At 40.2% G+C, this 14,065-nt stretch overlaps 1 protein-coding gene across 1 annotated transcript; it reads right to left on the bottom strand.

Moving 5' to 3' along the window:
- Positions 1-152: 152 nt before the first annotated feature.
- LOC308221589 (embryonic protein UVS.2-like) lies at positions 153-13,085 on the bottom strand (the record flags this gene model as incomplete). Its single annotated transcript, XM_080618723.1, has 11 exons — positions 153-1,276; positions 1,849-1,967; positions 3,076-3,301; positions 3,738-3,853; positions 5,589-5,716; positions 6,609-6,690; positions 9,653-9,831; positions 10,375-10,492; positions 11,798-11,935; positions 12,836-12,860; positions 13,017-13,085. The coding sequence occupies 11 exons, from the start codon at positions 13,083-13,085 to the stop codon at positions 1,046-1,048; spliced, it is 1,431 nt and encodes a 476-aa protein (XP_080474849.1). The 3' UTR covers positions 153-1,045.
- Positions 13,086-14,065: the final 980 nt, after the last annotated feature.

The raw sequence follows: 14,065 nt of genomic DNA on the forward strand, positions 1-14,065 counted from the left end.
TCAAAAGTTTCTTGGCTGCCATCCTAGCATCAGGAAAGCAAATTGGCATTTTCTACATGCTCTTCTTCACAAAGGCATAATTGCAGCAAGAACTTTTATTTATTACACTTTGGCATCTTCCAGTTTCACACTGACATTTACTTCTGAATACATCAAGTCAAGGCAAAGTGTTGGCTGTCTACAGATTTCTTTCTCTTCAGACATCTCAAAGGCAGAAGATTTCTCTCTACAGACAAGGCACTTCACGCCTCAAGTGTTCTCAAAAGTTACTTGCTCCATTGGACTTCACATTAGATTTTCAGGCCTCCTTTTTAATATTTAGCAATACCCTATGGACAATTTCAATACCTGAGTCAGACCACAACAAATTATCAGCAATAGGTCCTTCGCTCCATTCCCTCTCCCTCACCTCTTCTTCCTGCCACTCTTAGATGTTTCTTTGGTTAAATCTGTTCCCTGACCTGGTTCATCTCACAGAGGAGTAGTGCAGTTCTTTGAGTTGAGGTGCTGTACAGACATCCTTCAGTGTAAAGTGGTGATTTTCAGGCTAAGTTGAGGCCTATACAAACTGTATAACTGAGCTTGGCTTCAAAGCATAAACATGTGTCTGAAGGTTTTTCTGCATGCATACTAGAATACACATTAGAGTTGGGTAGTAACATTTGTCACAATACAGGTTAAAGTTACTACATAGCTGTATTCTGAATTGTTTTATGGGTACAGTTTCTATCACTAGAAAGTCTTGAAAATCTGCTTACATAGTTTCAGTTCTGCTGTTGTATTTCACCATGCAACACTAGCAATGGAAATAGTATAACAAAAAGCTTCCAGTCTCAGACATCCCACAGACAGGAACACTTTTGTCCATAATTCCCCATGCAAATTACACCACTGTAGACGGAAGACTAAGAGATAAAGCTTCAAGCTTTTCAAATGTATCAGAGAGCTGTATTTATTGCTGATATTAGTGGCATCTTGCCTTTCACCTGTTGCTAGCTGCTCTCTTACTTTCATTTTGTGTTTTCCAACTCCTATCTGTATAGTACTACCTGCCAAATGTATAACTGATCACAAATCCAGGCAGCTCCCAAACTATATCACTGTGAAATTCAACCAGCACAAAGTTCCCAGTGGAAGTAAAGTCTGCAACCTTCTCTGTCCCACAGTAAGGGCCAACTGCAGGTGATGTAGGTCGGCTTCCATCATGTATAAGCAAGTAGTCATAAATGCATCTGTCACTATCTTCCAGCTCAAAGGATAACATTTTGAGAGATATCTGGAGAAAATACAATCAAAGCACTTTGCTTCCAGGTTATATCCTTTTCTTTTACTGTTTGTATGTAACAAGCACAAATAGTCTAAATTCCTTATGTGCAGGCACTATTTTTTATTGTGTTTGCACCACATCCTGATCTTAGAATCATCCCAGACTGTAATGCAAATCAGTAGCAAGTTATTTGCTTAGTTCCTAAGCATTTGGAATGGAAGGAGAAGCAAGGGACAAGACTGATCTTGTACACTTTGATTCTTCTCTCTGGAGAAATATAAAACCAGCACCTGTGCAGTGTTTCAGTTTTCTAGTGAGAACCTAGGGATTATTCTGAACAAAACCTACTGGTACAAACCAAATTCCTAAGAGTTCACACATGTGTACAGGTTTTTTCCCTTGCTGAATACCTCAGACACCAAGATCCAGCATAAGTTCTTAAACTGGATTTTTGTGTTGAGCTTTTTACTCTGAGAATGCCTGTTCAAAAAGTGACATTACAGCTCTTACTCTCAAAGGCAAAAAGTGATCCCACTAGAGAACGCTGATGAAACTCACAAATGAATGAATCCATACCTTACCTTGTATCCTACTGGAGAACTGATGACCCAGAAGCATGCTCGGTTTTTGGGGTATTTATTGGGGTAGTTTGGAGAGGTGATGATTCCATTTGAGTCTGTGAAAGTATCTCCACAACTCACTGAAGAATAAAGGAGAAAAACAGAGAAAGGCATATTAACAAGAATATTTTGGCAACATAAATGAGCTTGCTTATACTATATTGTATTCTTTCTTGAAGCCAGGAAAGAACGTGCTACCATGAAAACCTACTGCTGACATATTTAATTTCTTTGCTTATTATTTGTATCAGCCGCTGTACTGAAGGAACTAAATACATGACTGCTAAATAACCTTTGGAGGACAGAAAACAGCTGCATCTAAAGCTGTATCTGTCTTTACAATTGAGAGTTCCTATATTAGCACAGCATTCCAATGGTACCAGCTTACTGCACTTTCAGAAAAGAATTAGCTTAAGTATTCAAGATTACATTACCAAGCTAGATCTAATGCTGTCTAGAAATGACTCCATCAAGACTAATGCAAAAAGAGTAAAAATGCCACATTTCTAAGACTTCTTCAATTTATGGTTTAAGAAAGTTTGCATTTTGGGTTGAAATAAGGCAATAACAAGTTATTTAGGCTGTTGCCTTCTAACTGAAAGCATGTTTCAGCAGAACAGAATTTTATCCAGCAGTCCATAAGGCACTTGTATGTTTGTAAAACAGACACCCCCCAAAGTGACTACAGTAAGCACTGTCTTTCATTTAACATAACAAGTCTTTAATTCAGACAGCTTAAGTTACCCAAAGTTAGTACCATTCCTGTTGCATAAAATGCCACAAAATCTTCAATAACATAATGCTCAAGTATTGGCTTTACATCCCATTGGTTGAGATTTCTCATGGAGCTCTGCAGCCTTTGGCTGCACTGTTCCTATTAGGTACAGTCATTGCATTGTTTCTATTTAAAGAAGTTGTTCTAAAGATGTGAAGAAGCCCAGCAGAAGCTTTCAGAGGAATGTGAGTGGATTCACAGAATTACTAACATTACACCCATGCAACATCCCATTTTCTGTTTCTTGCTAACCGTCAACCCCATCATTGCCTAACCTGCATTAGCAATTGCTGTGGAAGTGTAAAGAATAACACAGAAACAAACTCCTCTGGAGTACACATTCAAAATGTTCAGTTCTTCCATGCAAGTACTATTCATGCTGTTCTTCAAGCTCTGTAAAGAAGTGTTCATACCCCTATTGTAGGAGGCTCTGAATCCTGTGGCTGTAATGCTCTCATCACTTGCAAACTCTACCAGCATTGTTGATCCAGATGCCACCAAGGAGGGCAGTGGCCCCTTCCCACAGTATTTGTCCAGCAAGACAGGGGAATTCTTGCTGTTTCCATTGTAAACTTTTATATAGTCAGAAGAACAGTCTGAGGAGGGCTGGAGATCAAAAGCCTCAAACTGCAGGAAAATCTTGAGAAACAAGAAAACAGATGTTGAGTTGAATGCTGAACACAGGGAAAGATTCAAACCATCTAGTTGTTAGGAAGTGAACTAGGATTTCATATTCATTTTGCTATTTGTGTAATACTGAAACTTTACTTTCCATATAAAAAGAGCATAAAATTTCACCTAGCTACCCCATTACTGAGCCCAGTGATTGATGTTTGACTATTGCTTGTTTTTGAAAAGCCATCCAATCTTAAGCGGGTAAAAATCAAGTTAAATAATGCATCTGAGAGTCCTGATAAGTCTTATGAAAATTGTTGAGGCTGTCTTTTAATTCACTGCTTAACAAAATAAGTGTCTTGGCCCATGAAAATGACTCCCAGAGGGTACTCATAATAATGAAATAATGTGTAGCCTTGACACTGTGGTTCAAGCCTATTTTCCACCTGATAAAACTTACCTTACTTCGACGGATGCGGATCAACCAGAGGCAGTTGCTATTGTTTGGGTACGGGGATGGGTAATTGACAGAGGAGAACAAGCCTTTGGATTTAGACAACACAGAGCTACAGCAATCTGAAGGGAAGAATCAAACAGCATTGAAGAGAATGAAAACTCCACAAAAGTCTTCCAGAAGTGCCTGACAAGTCTCTTCAAACATTTACATCCATCAAACTTGCAAAGGAGAAATGAATTAGAATGCTTACAGTTGTGTTGATGTTCCTTGTGTTAAAGTTACATAAGGCAAATAAAGCTGGTTAAAGTACTTATCTGCTTCAGCTACTCATGTTTTTTAAAGACAGTGGGGTTTCACTCATGTACTGTTCTAAACAAGGCCTGGACCTTTCATGAATTTCCTTAACCTCAACCACAGGAGTAGTTTCAATTGTATCACTACATCAATTCCCATCACCAAATGTGTGTGTATGCCTAAGTGTGTGCAAAACCAAGCTTGAAAACTAGTTTCTGTCAAAGCAAAGACAAGTAGTCACTGAGGGCAAACAGTGAAAGAGAGCACTGAAGTCAAGCTACAGACCTAGTGACTGGCATACAAAGTCTGATATCATCTGTCTTTTGGCTTTCCACATGTGGTCTTCATTTATTGTGCTGTGTGTAACTCTCCAAATTAAAAATTATGAATATGACATCTGAACATAGGAATTTGACATTCTTCTCTTGCTCCCTGCTTTCCCTGGGACAGCTGGACATTTTGTCCTTTTTTTAGCCCCCAAGTTATCCTTGTTTTTTTTAATTTAGCCCTTTTCTTCCAAAACATACAGGTCTAATTATGAAATTACATTAGAGTGGTATTGAAGTAAGATTCATTTCCAGCTCCATGATCAAGAAGAAATATCACCAAATACTGTCACTGTTTTTATTATCACTTTATTATCACAATTAAATTATCACTGTCTCTGAAACCAGACACTTATATTGTAAACTTATCTGAAGTTCAGAACTTCGGAGGAACCACTCAGGAATGATTTCCTTACCTGACTGAAGGAATCCTGATTCCCACTAACTACTGCTATTTATTTAACTAAGCTCTTAACACAATTCAGAACAGAACTTGGAATGTAGCCTATGCTCATGTTCTTGCTGTTTTGGTGGAAACTGACTGAATAACATCTCAGGGAACTCAAATACCATCTAAATCAATTAGCCTGCGTACTGGGATTTGAGGCAAAAACTGAGGAGCATGGTGTTTTACATGTGTTTTGTGCATCTCAGCTGAATGGTTCTTGCTACAGAGGAATACTTAAGGTATTTCTAGACCTTAAGATACCACAGTGATGGATGTAGGCAAGGAAGTAGGTAACTATACAAAAAGCTTGGGGAATTCCCCTCCAAGAGGATGTTCTGATCAGCCTAAATGGCACCCATACTTATAGCCCTGCAGTTGAAAGAAATCACAAACCTGCTGGCACTACTGATGCGCACGACTTTATGCTATAATCGTGGCTGAGAATTGCTTAAGTGCTTTGGAACTTTCAGATCTTTCCTGAAGTGAGAAGTTGACAGAGGTAGCGTCCCTGATTTCTCTGATGGGTTTTGCTTATGTCAAAGAGCAGGGACTAGGTGAGGCTAACTCAGAATGACAGTCAGTTATTGAAAGCACATTGCCCTTTCCAAGAAGGCAGCAGCTTGGCACAGGGACAGTTCTGTTCCCAGGTCCCTATCAGCCCTCTTGTAGGGTAAGGGAGAGACGTATTGAAAGGACTGTGGGCTGTGTTCCTTTGGGGGATATCTGACAGTGCCTACAGGCATCAGCTGTCTAAGGATTCACATGCCTTCCATCTACAGCACTTACTGCACTTGTAGAGCCTGTTGATTTTAGCTACATCCAAATTACTCAGCCCTTCTCTCTGCCCAATGGGTATAGAGGGGTCAGGAACTGGTACAATAGTTTGTTTCCCTGGAGTGCTGGAGAAATCATACCTGTAGAAATAAGAAAATCACATTTCTCTTAAACAGTGAAGTTCTTTAATTGCATAAACATATCCATGTACCACATGCTCAGAATTCCAATGGAAAAGGGCAAGAAGCTTCTCAGAGACCAGTTTAACCTTCCCTGAGGAGGACCAGCATGGCAGTCACTGTGTGCAGCAGCTGAAATCAAGAAACAAGACAAAGCTGCACTATCCTGAGTGAGGAGAGCTTTTACCAGCATCCTGGCAAAGTGAACTGAATCCCACCTTCATGGTTCCAGAGGCAGAGAGGCAGGAGCAGTTCTGCCTCTGGAACTGCCTCTGTCTCAGTTACTAATTGTTCATTTGCCATCTGCAGTTTCCTGCCTCTGAAAAGACAAGTTTGATTTCATGGTTTTGTTCAGAAGTTGTGACTTGCTAGTGGAAATAAAGGAGAAGCTTGTACATTATGTACTAAAATGCAGCCTTTGTGTTCCCAGATGTGTATGAGGCAACACACATTTAATGATGGAAAAAATTATATCTTTCTTCTCTCTGACCCTAAATATTGTTGTCTATGATCAGCTGTTACCATGTTAATGAAATCATTTAGACTCGAGAACTGTTAAATCAGTGACTCAATAGTTAGGCTGTGGACCACAGCCATGTCAAAGGCCTCTATCAAGAGAAAGGAGTACAATGAAAGAAAATGTCCTAATTTTTTCTTCTATCCATACCAACTGTTTTCCAAGAATCCTGTTGACAATGGAAACATGCTCACCCTTAATTATGAACATTCACTTAGTTTTAAGTGAACAGCAAAAGTCATTCCCTTTTGAGAAGGAGCAATTCCTTCTTCCTAGATCTGAGCAGATCTGAGAGTTGTTTGCTCCTTTGAAAAGGCATCTCAGAAAACAACTTACGCGCCGTAGTGCATCACTGAAGAGTAGTCATAGGGAAGGCCCAGATTTTTGGAATTCACTTTTCCAAAGTTCCCTTGTTCCCCTTTAAGGCAGAAAAACAACATTCCATTCAGAACAATTATTGCTGCTCTAATAGTACATTGCCTGCTGTCATAGTCCTAATAAGTAATACTTGTACTCATGAGAACTTGGATCTATGAAAGCCACCAGAGCCTTTTGAAGTACAAGGGAACCCATTTTCACTTAACCTGGTAGGTTTCAGAATCAAATAAGTCAAAGTTTTGATATAATCGATGAATCCATTCCACTGGGTCTCTTGTCCATGGTAAGCAAGCAATGTCAGAGCAGGGAGCTGAGTGCAGTCAGCCTGGCCTTGAGGCTAATGCCCTGACCACTGAGCACTTCTTTCCAGTTCAACATCTGTACCTTTATTATTGTAACTGGTGGTTTGTAAACCACAAGCCATCTGGACAAGAGTTCAGGATTGGACACTTAGTCAGAAAAATCTCTGCAGGCTACAGAACTTGGCTGGCAGGCTTGCAGTCAGAGCCAGTCTCTTCCAGTAATGTCCTTCAGCATTGGTCCCAGTGAGGGCTAGGAAACACAAAGAGAAGCTTCAAAATCCTGAATTACAGAAAGTTTGGGAATAAACATGAGTTTGGAGCTTTTCATAGCTCAAAACCCTCAGCTAAAGCTCAAACTGGTTCTCAACAGCATTGGCTTTCCTGACTCTGTTATGTTGTTATCTCAATTCCTCTTATCTGTTATACTGACTTTAGAAACAATTATCAGCAAATGCACAGCTTCTTCTGAGGTGATGAACAGAGAACACAGTTCAAATACAGTGAAACATTTAAGCATATGGCTACTGTTTGGCACATAAGTGCTTTGCTGAACTGATTTGCTAGAAGAAGAGAAAGCAACAGCAGCCTGGCTGTACAGAGGTGCTGCCAGCAAACTAGTATCTGCCTAATCACATGCCAGAGACACTTGGCTGTATAGACCTGCACACATGTGGGGACTTACCCTATCTTTTCCATTACAAAAAAAAATCTCCCTCTGCCAGAATCTAAATGTAATGACTCAGAAGAGTTGAAAATGAAGCTTTGGCTGAAGGCTTTGGTTGAAGGCTTTGAGTAGTTTTTCTCCCCCTCCAAAGACTGGGAAAAACAAGCTGAGTTTTAAGTAGCAAAGTGGAGAGTGACCCATGAGGCTGCATTTTATCCAAACAAAGAAGTAGGATGGCTTCCAAGGTGAATTGCTGGGTAAGAGCAAAACCCAGCAAATATCCACAGCACTGGAGTCCTGGCAAGAGAAAAACAGCTTGTGTGGGAGAGCTGGCAAGCTACACAAGATCTAGAGGTCTAGTTCTGTACCATGGAGGTCAGTGGAACCTCTGCCTTCAGCACTGTTAAAAGCAGCATGTTTTTACAGGAGATGTACGCTAACAGTCATCACAAACATAACTGTGCTGCTTTATTTCCTTTTCCCTGCATATCTTTGCATTTTATTACAGTGCTTGTGCTGCACACACACTGCATTCCAACTCCCTTGTAACACCAATCTTCTCAGCCTCCACTCTGGGTGAATACTGTTAAAACAGTGAAGATATACGCCATCTTCCTTTGCATAGTGTTGTCATCCTCACCTCTTCCTCCTCTTTTAACCTTTTATGATCCTGTACCTGAATCAGAGCTTGGTTACATCCATATCCTTTAGGAGTAATGACATCTAAAACTGTGGACTCCCCGTGCAAACCTAGCATAAGATTTAATGTATGTCTAGTATCGTTGGTATAACTTCACATTTTCAAATCCTCTTTCCTAGTACATCCTTTGCTAGCATATCAAACATAGCATGCCCTTGTTATACGATGGCAAACAATTCATAGCAGAATTACATCTTAGCAGTAGAGCTAAAACCTCAATAAAGAAGAGCGCAAATGGAATTTACTTAGGATATCATGGGAATAGCTGAAAAAAAGTTTGGAGAACAGTGTGTTTAGGAATTTGTAATAAAAACAATCAAGTTCCATCTGGAGAAAAAGATAGATATATTTTCCACTGTGCATGACAGAGTTTAATATCTTATTTGACTTCTTAGAATTTGGTATTAACCGTCCAGCCTCATTTACTACTATTTTTTATAATGAATTAAATACATTATTAAATACCTTTTTACAATTTATGGGGTGACCAGCTCTTTCAGAGTGGTCAGATGAGTGATTCCTTGCATCCTTTCTTCTCCTACTTTCCTTCTATGTACCACTTCCTCACTTTCCCTGGGATCTCCTACCATTCCTTCTACCCTCCATAGAGCCTGGATCCCTGTACGTGCTCCCGTGTTCCCAGCACACAGGTTAAGGGCACATGGCCAAACTATTCATCCTGCATTCCTTTCCCTAAATAGCATTCAGTTTTTCCTTTACAGATTTATCAATCCTGATTGTTCCCCATTGCTCCTTCTTTTCATGGCAGCATATATCATTCTCATCTCAAGGAGGAAATTCCTCTCACATCATGCCAGGTCCCAGAATTTTGCACATGCTGATGACTGGCATGTGCTTCCATTCTTTACACACTGCGTCTTTTGTTCACCTGTATTTTAAGCTATTTGCATTTCACTCACTGCCAGTGCCAAGATGCCCACCAGCTTCCTTCCCTATTTCCATGGCTTTTCCTAAGATAGAGTTGCTGTGACCTCTGGATATTGTTTTTTACCCCAACTCAGGTAAAAGTCCCATAGTTTTGCCTCCTGGCCAAGTCTTTGCTACACCACTTTGCATTTCTGATGATCTTGATATTTTGGATATAAGGTAGGGCTAATTTTAGGCTGCCTTGGAGGACCACACTTACATAGGTGTAGCCATAGAAATTCCCGTAGTACAAACACTGAAGCAGAAATTCCATCACATTGAATGTGCTGCTGCTGCTGCTGCAATTCAGCTAGCATTAATCATGATTCTTATTTGCATTGCTGTTCACAGAAGAAACATTCTCCTTCATCTGAAAGGGTATGTTTTCCTAAAGATTTAGTGGACGTACCTGCCACAATATGTTCCCACATAATCTTGACAAACCTGTCCCGATCACTCCGTGCCTGTTCATGGATGAAACCCAGCGCGTGGTTCATTTCATGCTGAATTGCTCCTTTATCCATGCACCCATTTTTCACCAGGCCCACTGCTTGGCGTCCTCCAATTTTCCCAAAGTAGGACCAGCAGCTAAGAACAGGCAATCAATAACCAAAATGATCACACTCAGCACGTACAAAGAAATGGATGTACTGGTTATGCCACCAAGGGCCTCCAGATGTGCAGGCACAGAAGGGGCCATGCAAAGTCACTGGTGTGAGATATCTAGTCTTCCAGAAGCTGCCAAACTCCATAGGGGTGGAAATAAAGCCTCTGAAGCTTTATCTGAATGATATATGATATCATATTTATATGAAGGCTATAGATATGATAAATGAAGCAGTTTAAGTAGTTAAGCAAAGAACCTGAACCAACAGTAATACTTTTTTACAACAATTAAGGAAAAGATCTCATTTTGAATTATAGCCCATTAAATCCACACATACATTTATTCCTGCAGTCCATTAACTGATGTAACTACCAGTATGTCTAAGGCAAAATGAGAAACTGCACCTACTCTCTGAATCTTGACTCCTAGGTTGCAAAAGGGCAATTACTTAAATCCAACTCAAACCAGAAAAACAGCTGAAAGACCTTCTGAGTGCTTTCAGTCCCGGGAGGTTGGGAGCTTACCTCTGCCCACGTTCAACATACACGTAGTCCTTTTCTGTAGTGCGGTTTACAAACTGCACACAGGTCAGCGTGGAGATCTCTTGCAGAGCATCAGCAATCCAAGACCTCTCTGTCATGGCTAGAAAGAGAAAGAGGCCAGAAGAATGCTTCTTTAGTTAATCGAGAAGGGGCATTGATGGGGTGCATTCCTTTAAAACTTCACAGCACTCATTAGCTTTTTATCAGGAAAGTAGAATAAAGAAAAGGGCACAAAGCCTTTAGAAATCTTGGAGTTGATTGTAAAGGGAGATGTAAGAATTATGGCTGGTCCTTCTGCATATTCTATAAGAGACAGCTGATGGAAAGCAAGACTGGCATTGTTTCTTCCATTAAAATAAAAAAATGAGAGTTTCAGATACAAATAGTTGGATTACAGTAACCCAACTAAGCCATCTGCCTGCAGCTAAGCACCAAAAAACCTGTTTTGATTATAAGAAATGTCCACACAGCCCTTGGAATCACTTGAGACAGCCGGTGTTCAGAGGCTCTGAGGATCACAGTGTTTCTATTCAGGGACCAAATAAAGTTAGAATGTTTATCTAATTTGGAACATTTTGGCCTCTTTTGGCTTAGTCAGTTATCTGCAACTGATTTGTATCTCAATTTCCTCATCTTTAAAGTTTGAAGAGAGGGAGGTAGATGGAATGACCCTTACCTAACCACAAGAGTGTATGCTGCAGGTCTGAAAGCCCATGGGCAGAGGAACAGCCTGGATAACACAGAGACTGGGCTTTCCTCAGCTCAAATGATAACAGAGGAATGGGTATCAGGCACAGGCTTTTTTCCACTTCCATGCATTTTTCTCTCAAGGTAAGCTCATTTATGAAGGGTCTGTATGGAAGCCTCAGCAGGGGAGAGGTGGAAGACCTGCACAGCCCATACAAAGTTTCCTAGATGAAGGCACTGGTCCTGCAGCCTTTTGCACAGAACAGAGCTATTGACTGACTAGAGGGAAATAGAGAAAAAACATCTCCAAGGACTTTTTCTCCCTTTTTGCTTCTACAGGATTTCTAGTGTGGGATATACCTATGGAAGATTTGAAAGCAAATCTGTGTGTTAAAAAAGTATTCCTAGTGGTAATTTTGAATCAAATTACTTCATAATGTGAACAAATTCTATTTTACTTCTTCTGTGCTTGCTAAGTATCAAAGTACATTGTAGCTAAGAGAAACAAGCTAAAATTAGCTGGTATTTATGTAACTACTGCTCAAGTAACCACACATTCTACTGAAGTGTTAGCCAGGCTACCACAGGGCTTGCAGATTCGCAGAAGAAACATGTCCATAAATCTTCATTTGAACAGAGATTTCTTTTTGTGCATGCCACACAAACACAAAACAACAGAGAGAAAATCACTTCACAGCAGCCATTTGCATACACTCACAGAAATCAGAAGAGATGTTAATTGGGACCTTGACAAGTCCATCCTGTGATTTGGGCCATAAACAGCTCTCACAGTTAATTGCACTGCGTCGTCCTCTTCTCAGGAGGATGTCTCCTTCATACACAGCTATTTCACTGCCTGATGAAAATAATGAACACACAAGGCACTGAGAAGGCAAATAGATGTGCAGAAGGGAGATGAGAGGTACCCACTAACTAAGCTTCTATGCCTTTGGAAATTTCTTTCACTGAAGTTCATTTCCCAATGATGTGAAAAAGGATTAGTAAATTAAGACCAAGTGAATGGAGCAGCCACAGTATGCTAAGACTAGTTAAGTCTGCCTTGCTTCCTGGATAGAAGAGATTAATATTAATATAGATGCCATAGTGCAGCTGTAATCAAAGTCGTGACTAAATATACTTCAGCTTAAGAAGCTTGAGGAGCCTTGAGAGTGGAAGGCTAAGTATTATAAGTCATTGCTCTCTTCACTAGAGCTTGTGGAATTAAAGAAAATCATAACTGACCTCTGCAAAAATGGGATGAATCATACAAAAGAAATTACTATTTTTATCATGCATATTGGATTCATGCAAGATATTAATTTCCAAGTTAACTGTTAATTTAACATACGACATTGTGACATGCTCCTTAGTTCTAACTCCACAATACTTGGCATACATTTCACAGACAAGAGGTATGTACAAAACGTACAATAGTCTTGGGTACAGCAGGCAGGGAAGTGCCTTATATCACAGGGAAAATCAAAGTGAAAAGTATTCTGACTTGCTGAGGCTGCATATGCAAAAAGAACATTTCATGCAGCAATAGCTCAGTAAGTCTTAATTTCTATATCATGACAGCATAAATAATCACACTGAATGTGACTTTAAAACACATCTGAGTTCTGTGAATTGTTTTCCACTGATGCTGGAAAATAACTTCAAAGAGAAAAACATACTGAATAATGAGCATGGGGTATAGAGAAGCAGCCCCACCAAAGCCTACAGTTATTGATATAATAATTACAATCAAACTCACCTAAGTCACTGTTCCTTGTAGCTATCTGAAAAAAAAGCATATATTTTAATAAATTCTTATCTCCATAGCATAAAACTTCTATTATGTAGAATCATAGCAGCAAAAGCTTGTAATTAATTTTAAGATAGAGCAACTCAGCAGCAGCAATGTAAATTCTCAGCATCTGCAAGCAGGGACACACCTGGACAGGTTTACTCAGTGCAAAGCTATAGAGAAATGCTAAATGAGTTGGCAGAAGAAAGTACTTCATCTTCATGTTTCCGAGGTGATCTTCTCTGCTCTGCAGCTCCGTTCTCAAAGCTGTGACTAGTTTACTTGGGGCAAGTTTTATGGGAAAGCTGCTGCTGCGGTTAACAAGTGTAACAAAATTAGATAACAAGAAGTTTTTTCACAAAACAAACAAGCTGCAGGACCTCTCAGGAGAATTTCCAGGCTCTCATTTCTTATTTATCTTCAGAAAACAGAGGAAGTGGAGCAATAGGAAAGAAAACCCAGCAACCTTAAGTGACTCATCTTTAATTCTAGGAAGAACCCATGAGCTGCTGCAGGTCCCCTTAATGCTGAGCAAGGGACAGGATATGTGGCAGCAATCTGTTTGCAGCAAAACTCAGTGTCAAGAAACAATTTGATTCATCCACACTGGCTACCTGTCCTAGAAACTCCTCAGCTTGCTACCAGCAGCCACCTTACTGTCAGCCTGTCTCCTCTATGTACAGCTTTCAGCCAGGCATTGCTGGCCAGCAGCACTGGAAATCAGTTGGAGCCAGAGATGAGTCTGATTGTTGGTAGAAATTGTTTTTCCTGTACCATATCTTGCAATCTAATCACCACTGGCAGTGATTGTGTGTCTTTATGGAGCTTACAAATAAATAAAACCATCAGCTCCCAGAGTTCTGGCTTCCCACCTGGGAAGCTCTTCTTCCTTTGATGCCCATGAATAGAAACAAGCCTAAAAAAGCAGGCTAAATCCTAAAAACTCACACTGTCAAAGTAAGCCACGCAATGGGAATATTCATGTTGAAGCCACATGAATACCACCATGAGCAGGCAGGTGTTGCTTTTTCCTCCCACCTCCAGCCCCTGCACAAATACTTAGGTGCTATAGAAAATCATCAGGATTTGCTGTGTCAGATCTTTAAGAAGCAAGCAAGAAAACCTTTGGAATTGCCTGTAAAGGCAAAATTCATGGGAATTTATGTGGTTCAGAGCAGATTAAGATGCCAGAGAGCT

This window comes from Psittacula echo (genome assembly GCF_963264785.1).
Source record: "Psittacula echo genome assembly, chromosome: 5".
Classification (NCBI taxonomy): Eukaryota; Metazoa; Chordata; class Aves; order Psittaciformes; family Psittacidae; genus Psittacula; species Psittacula echo.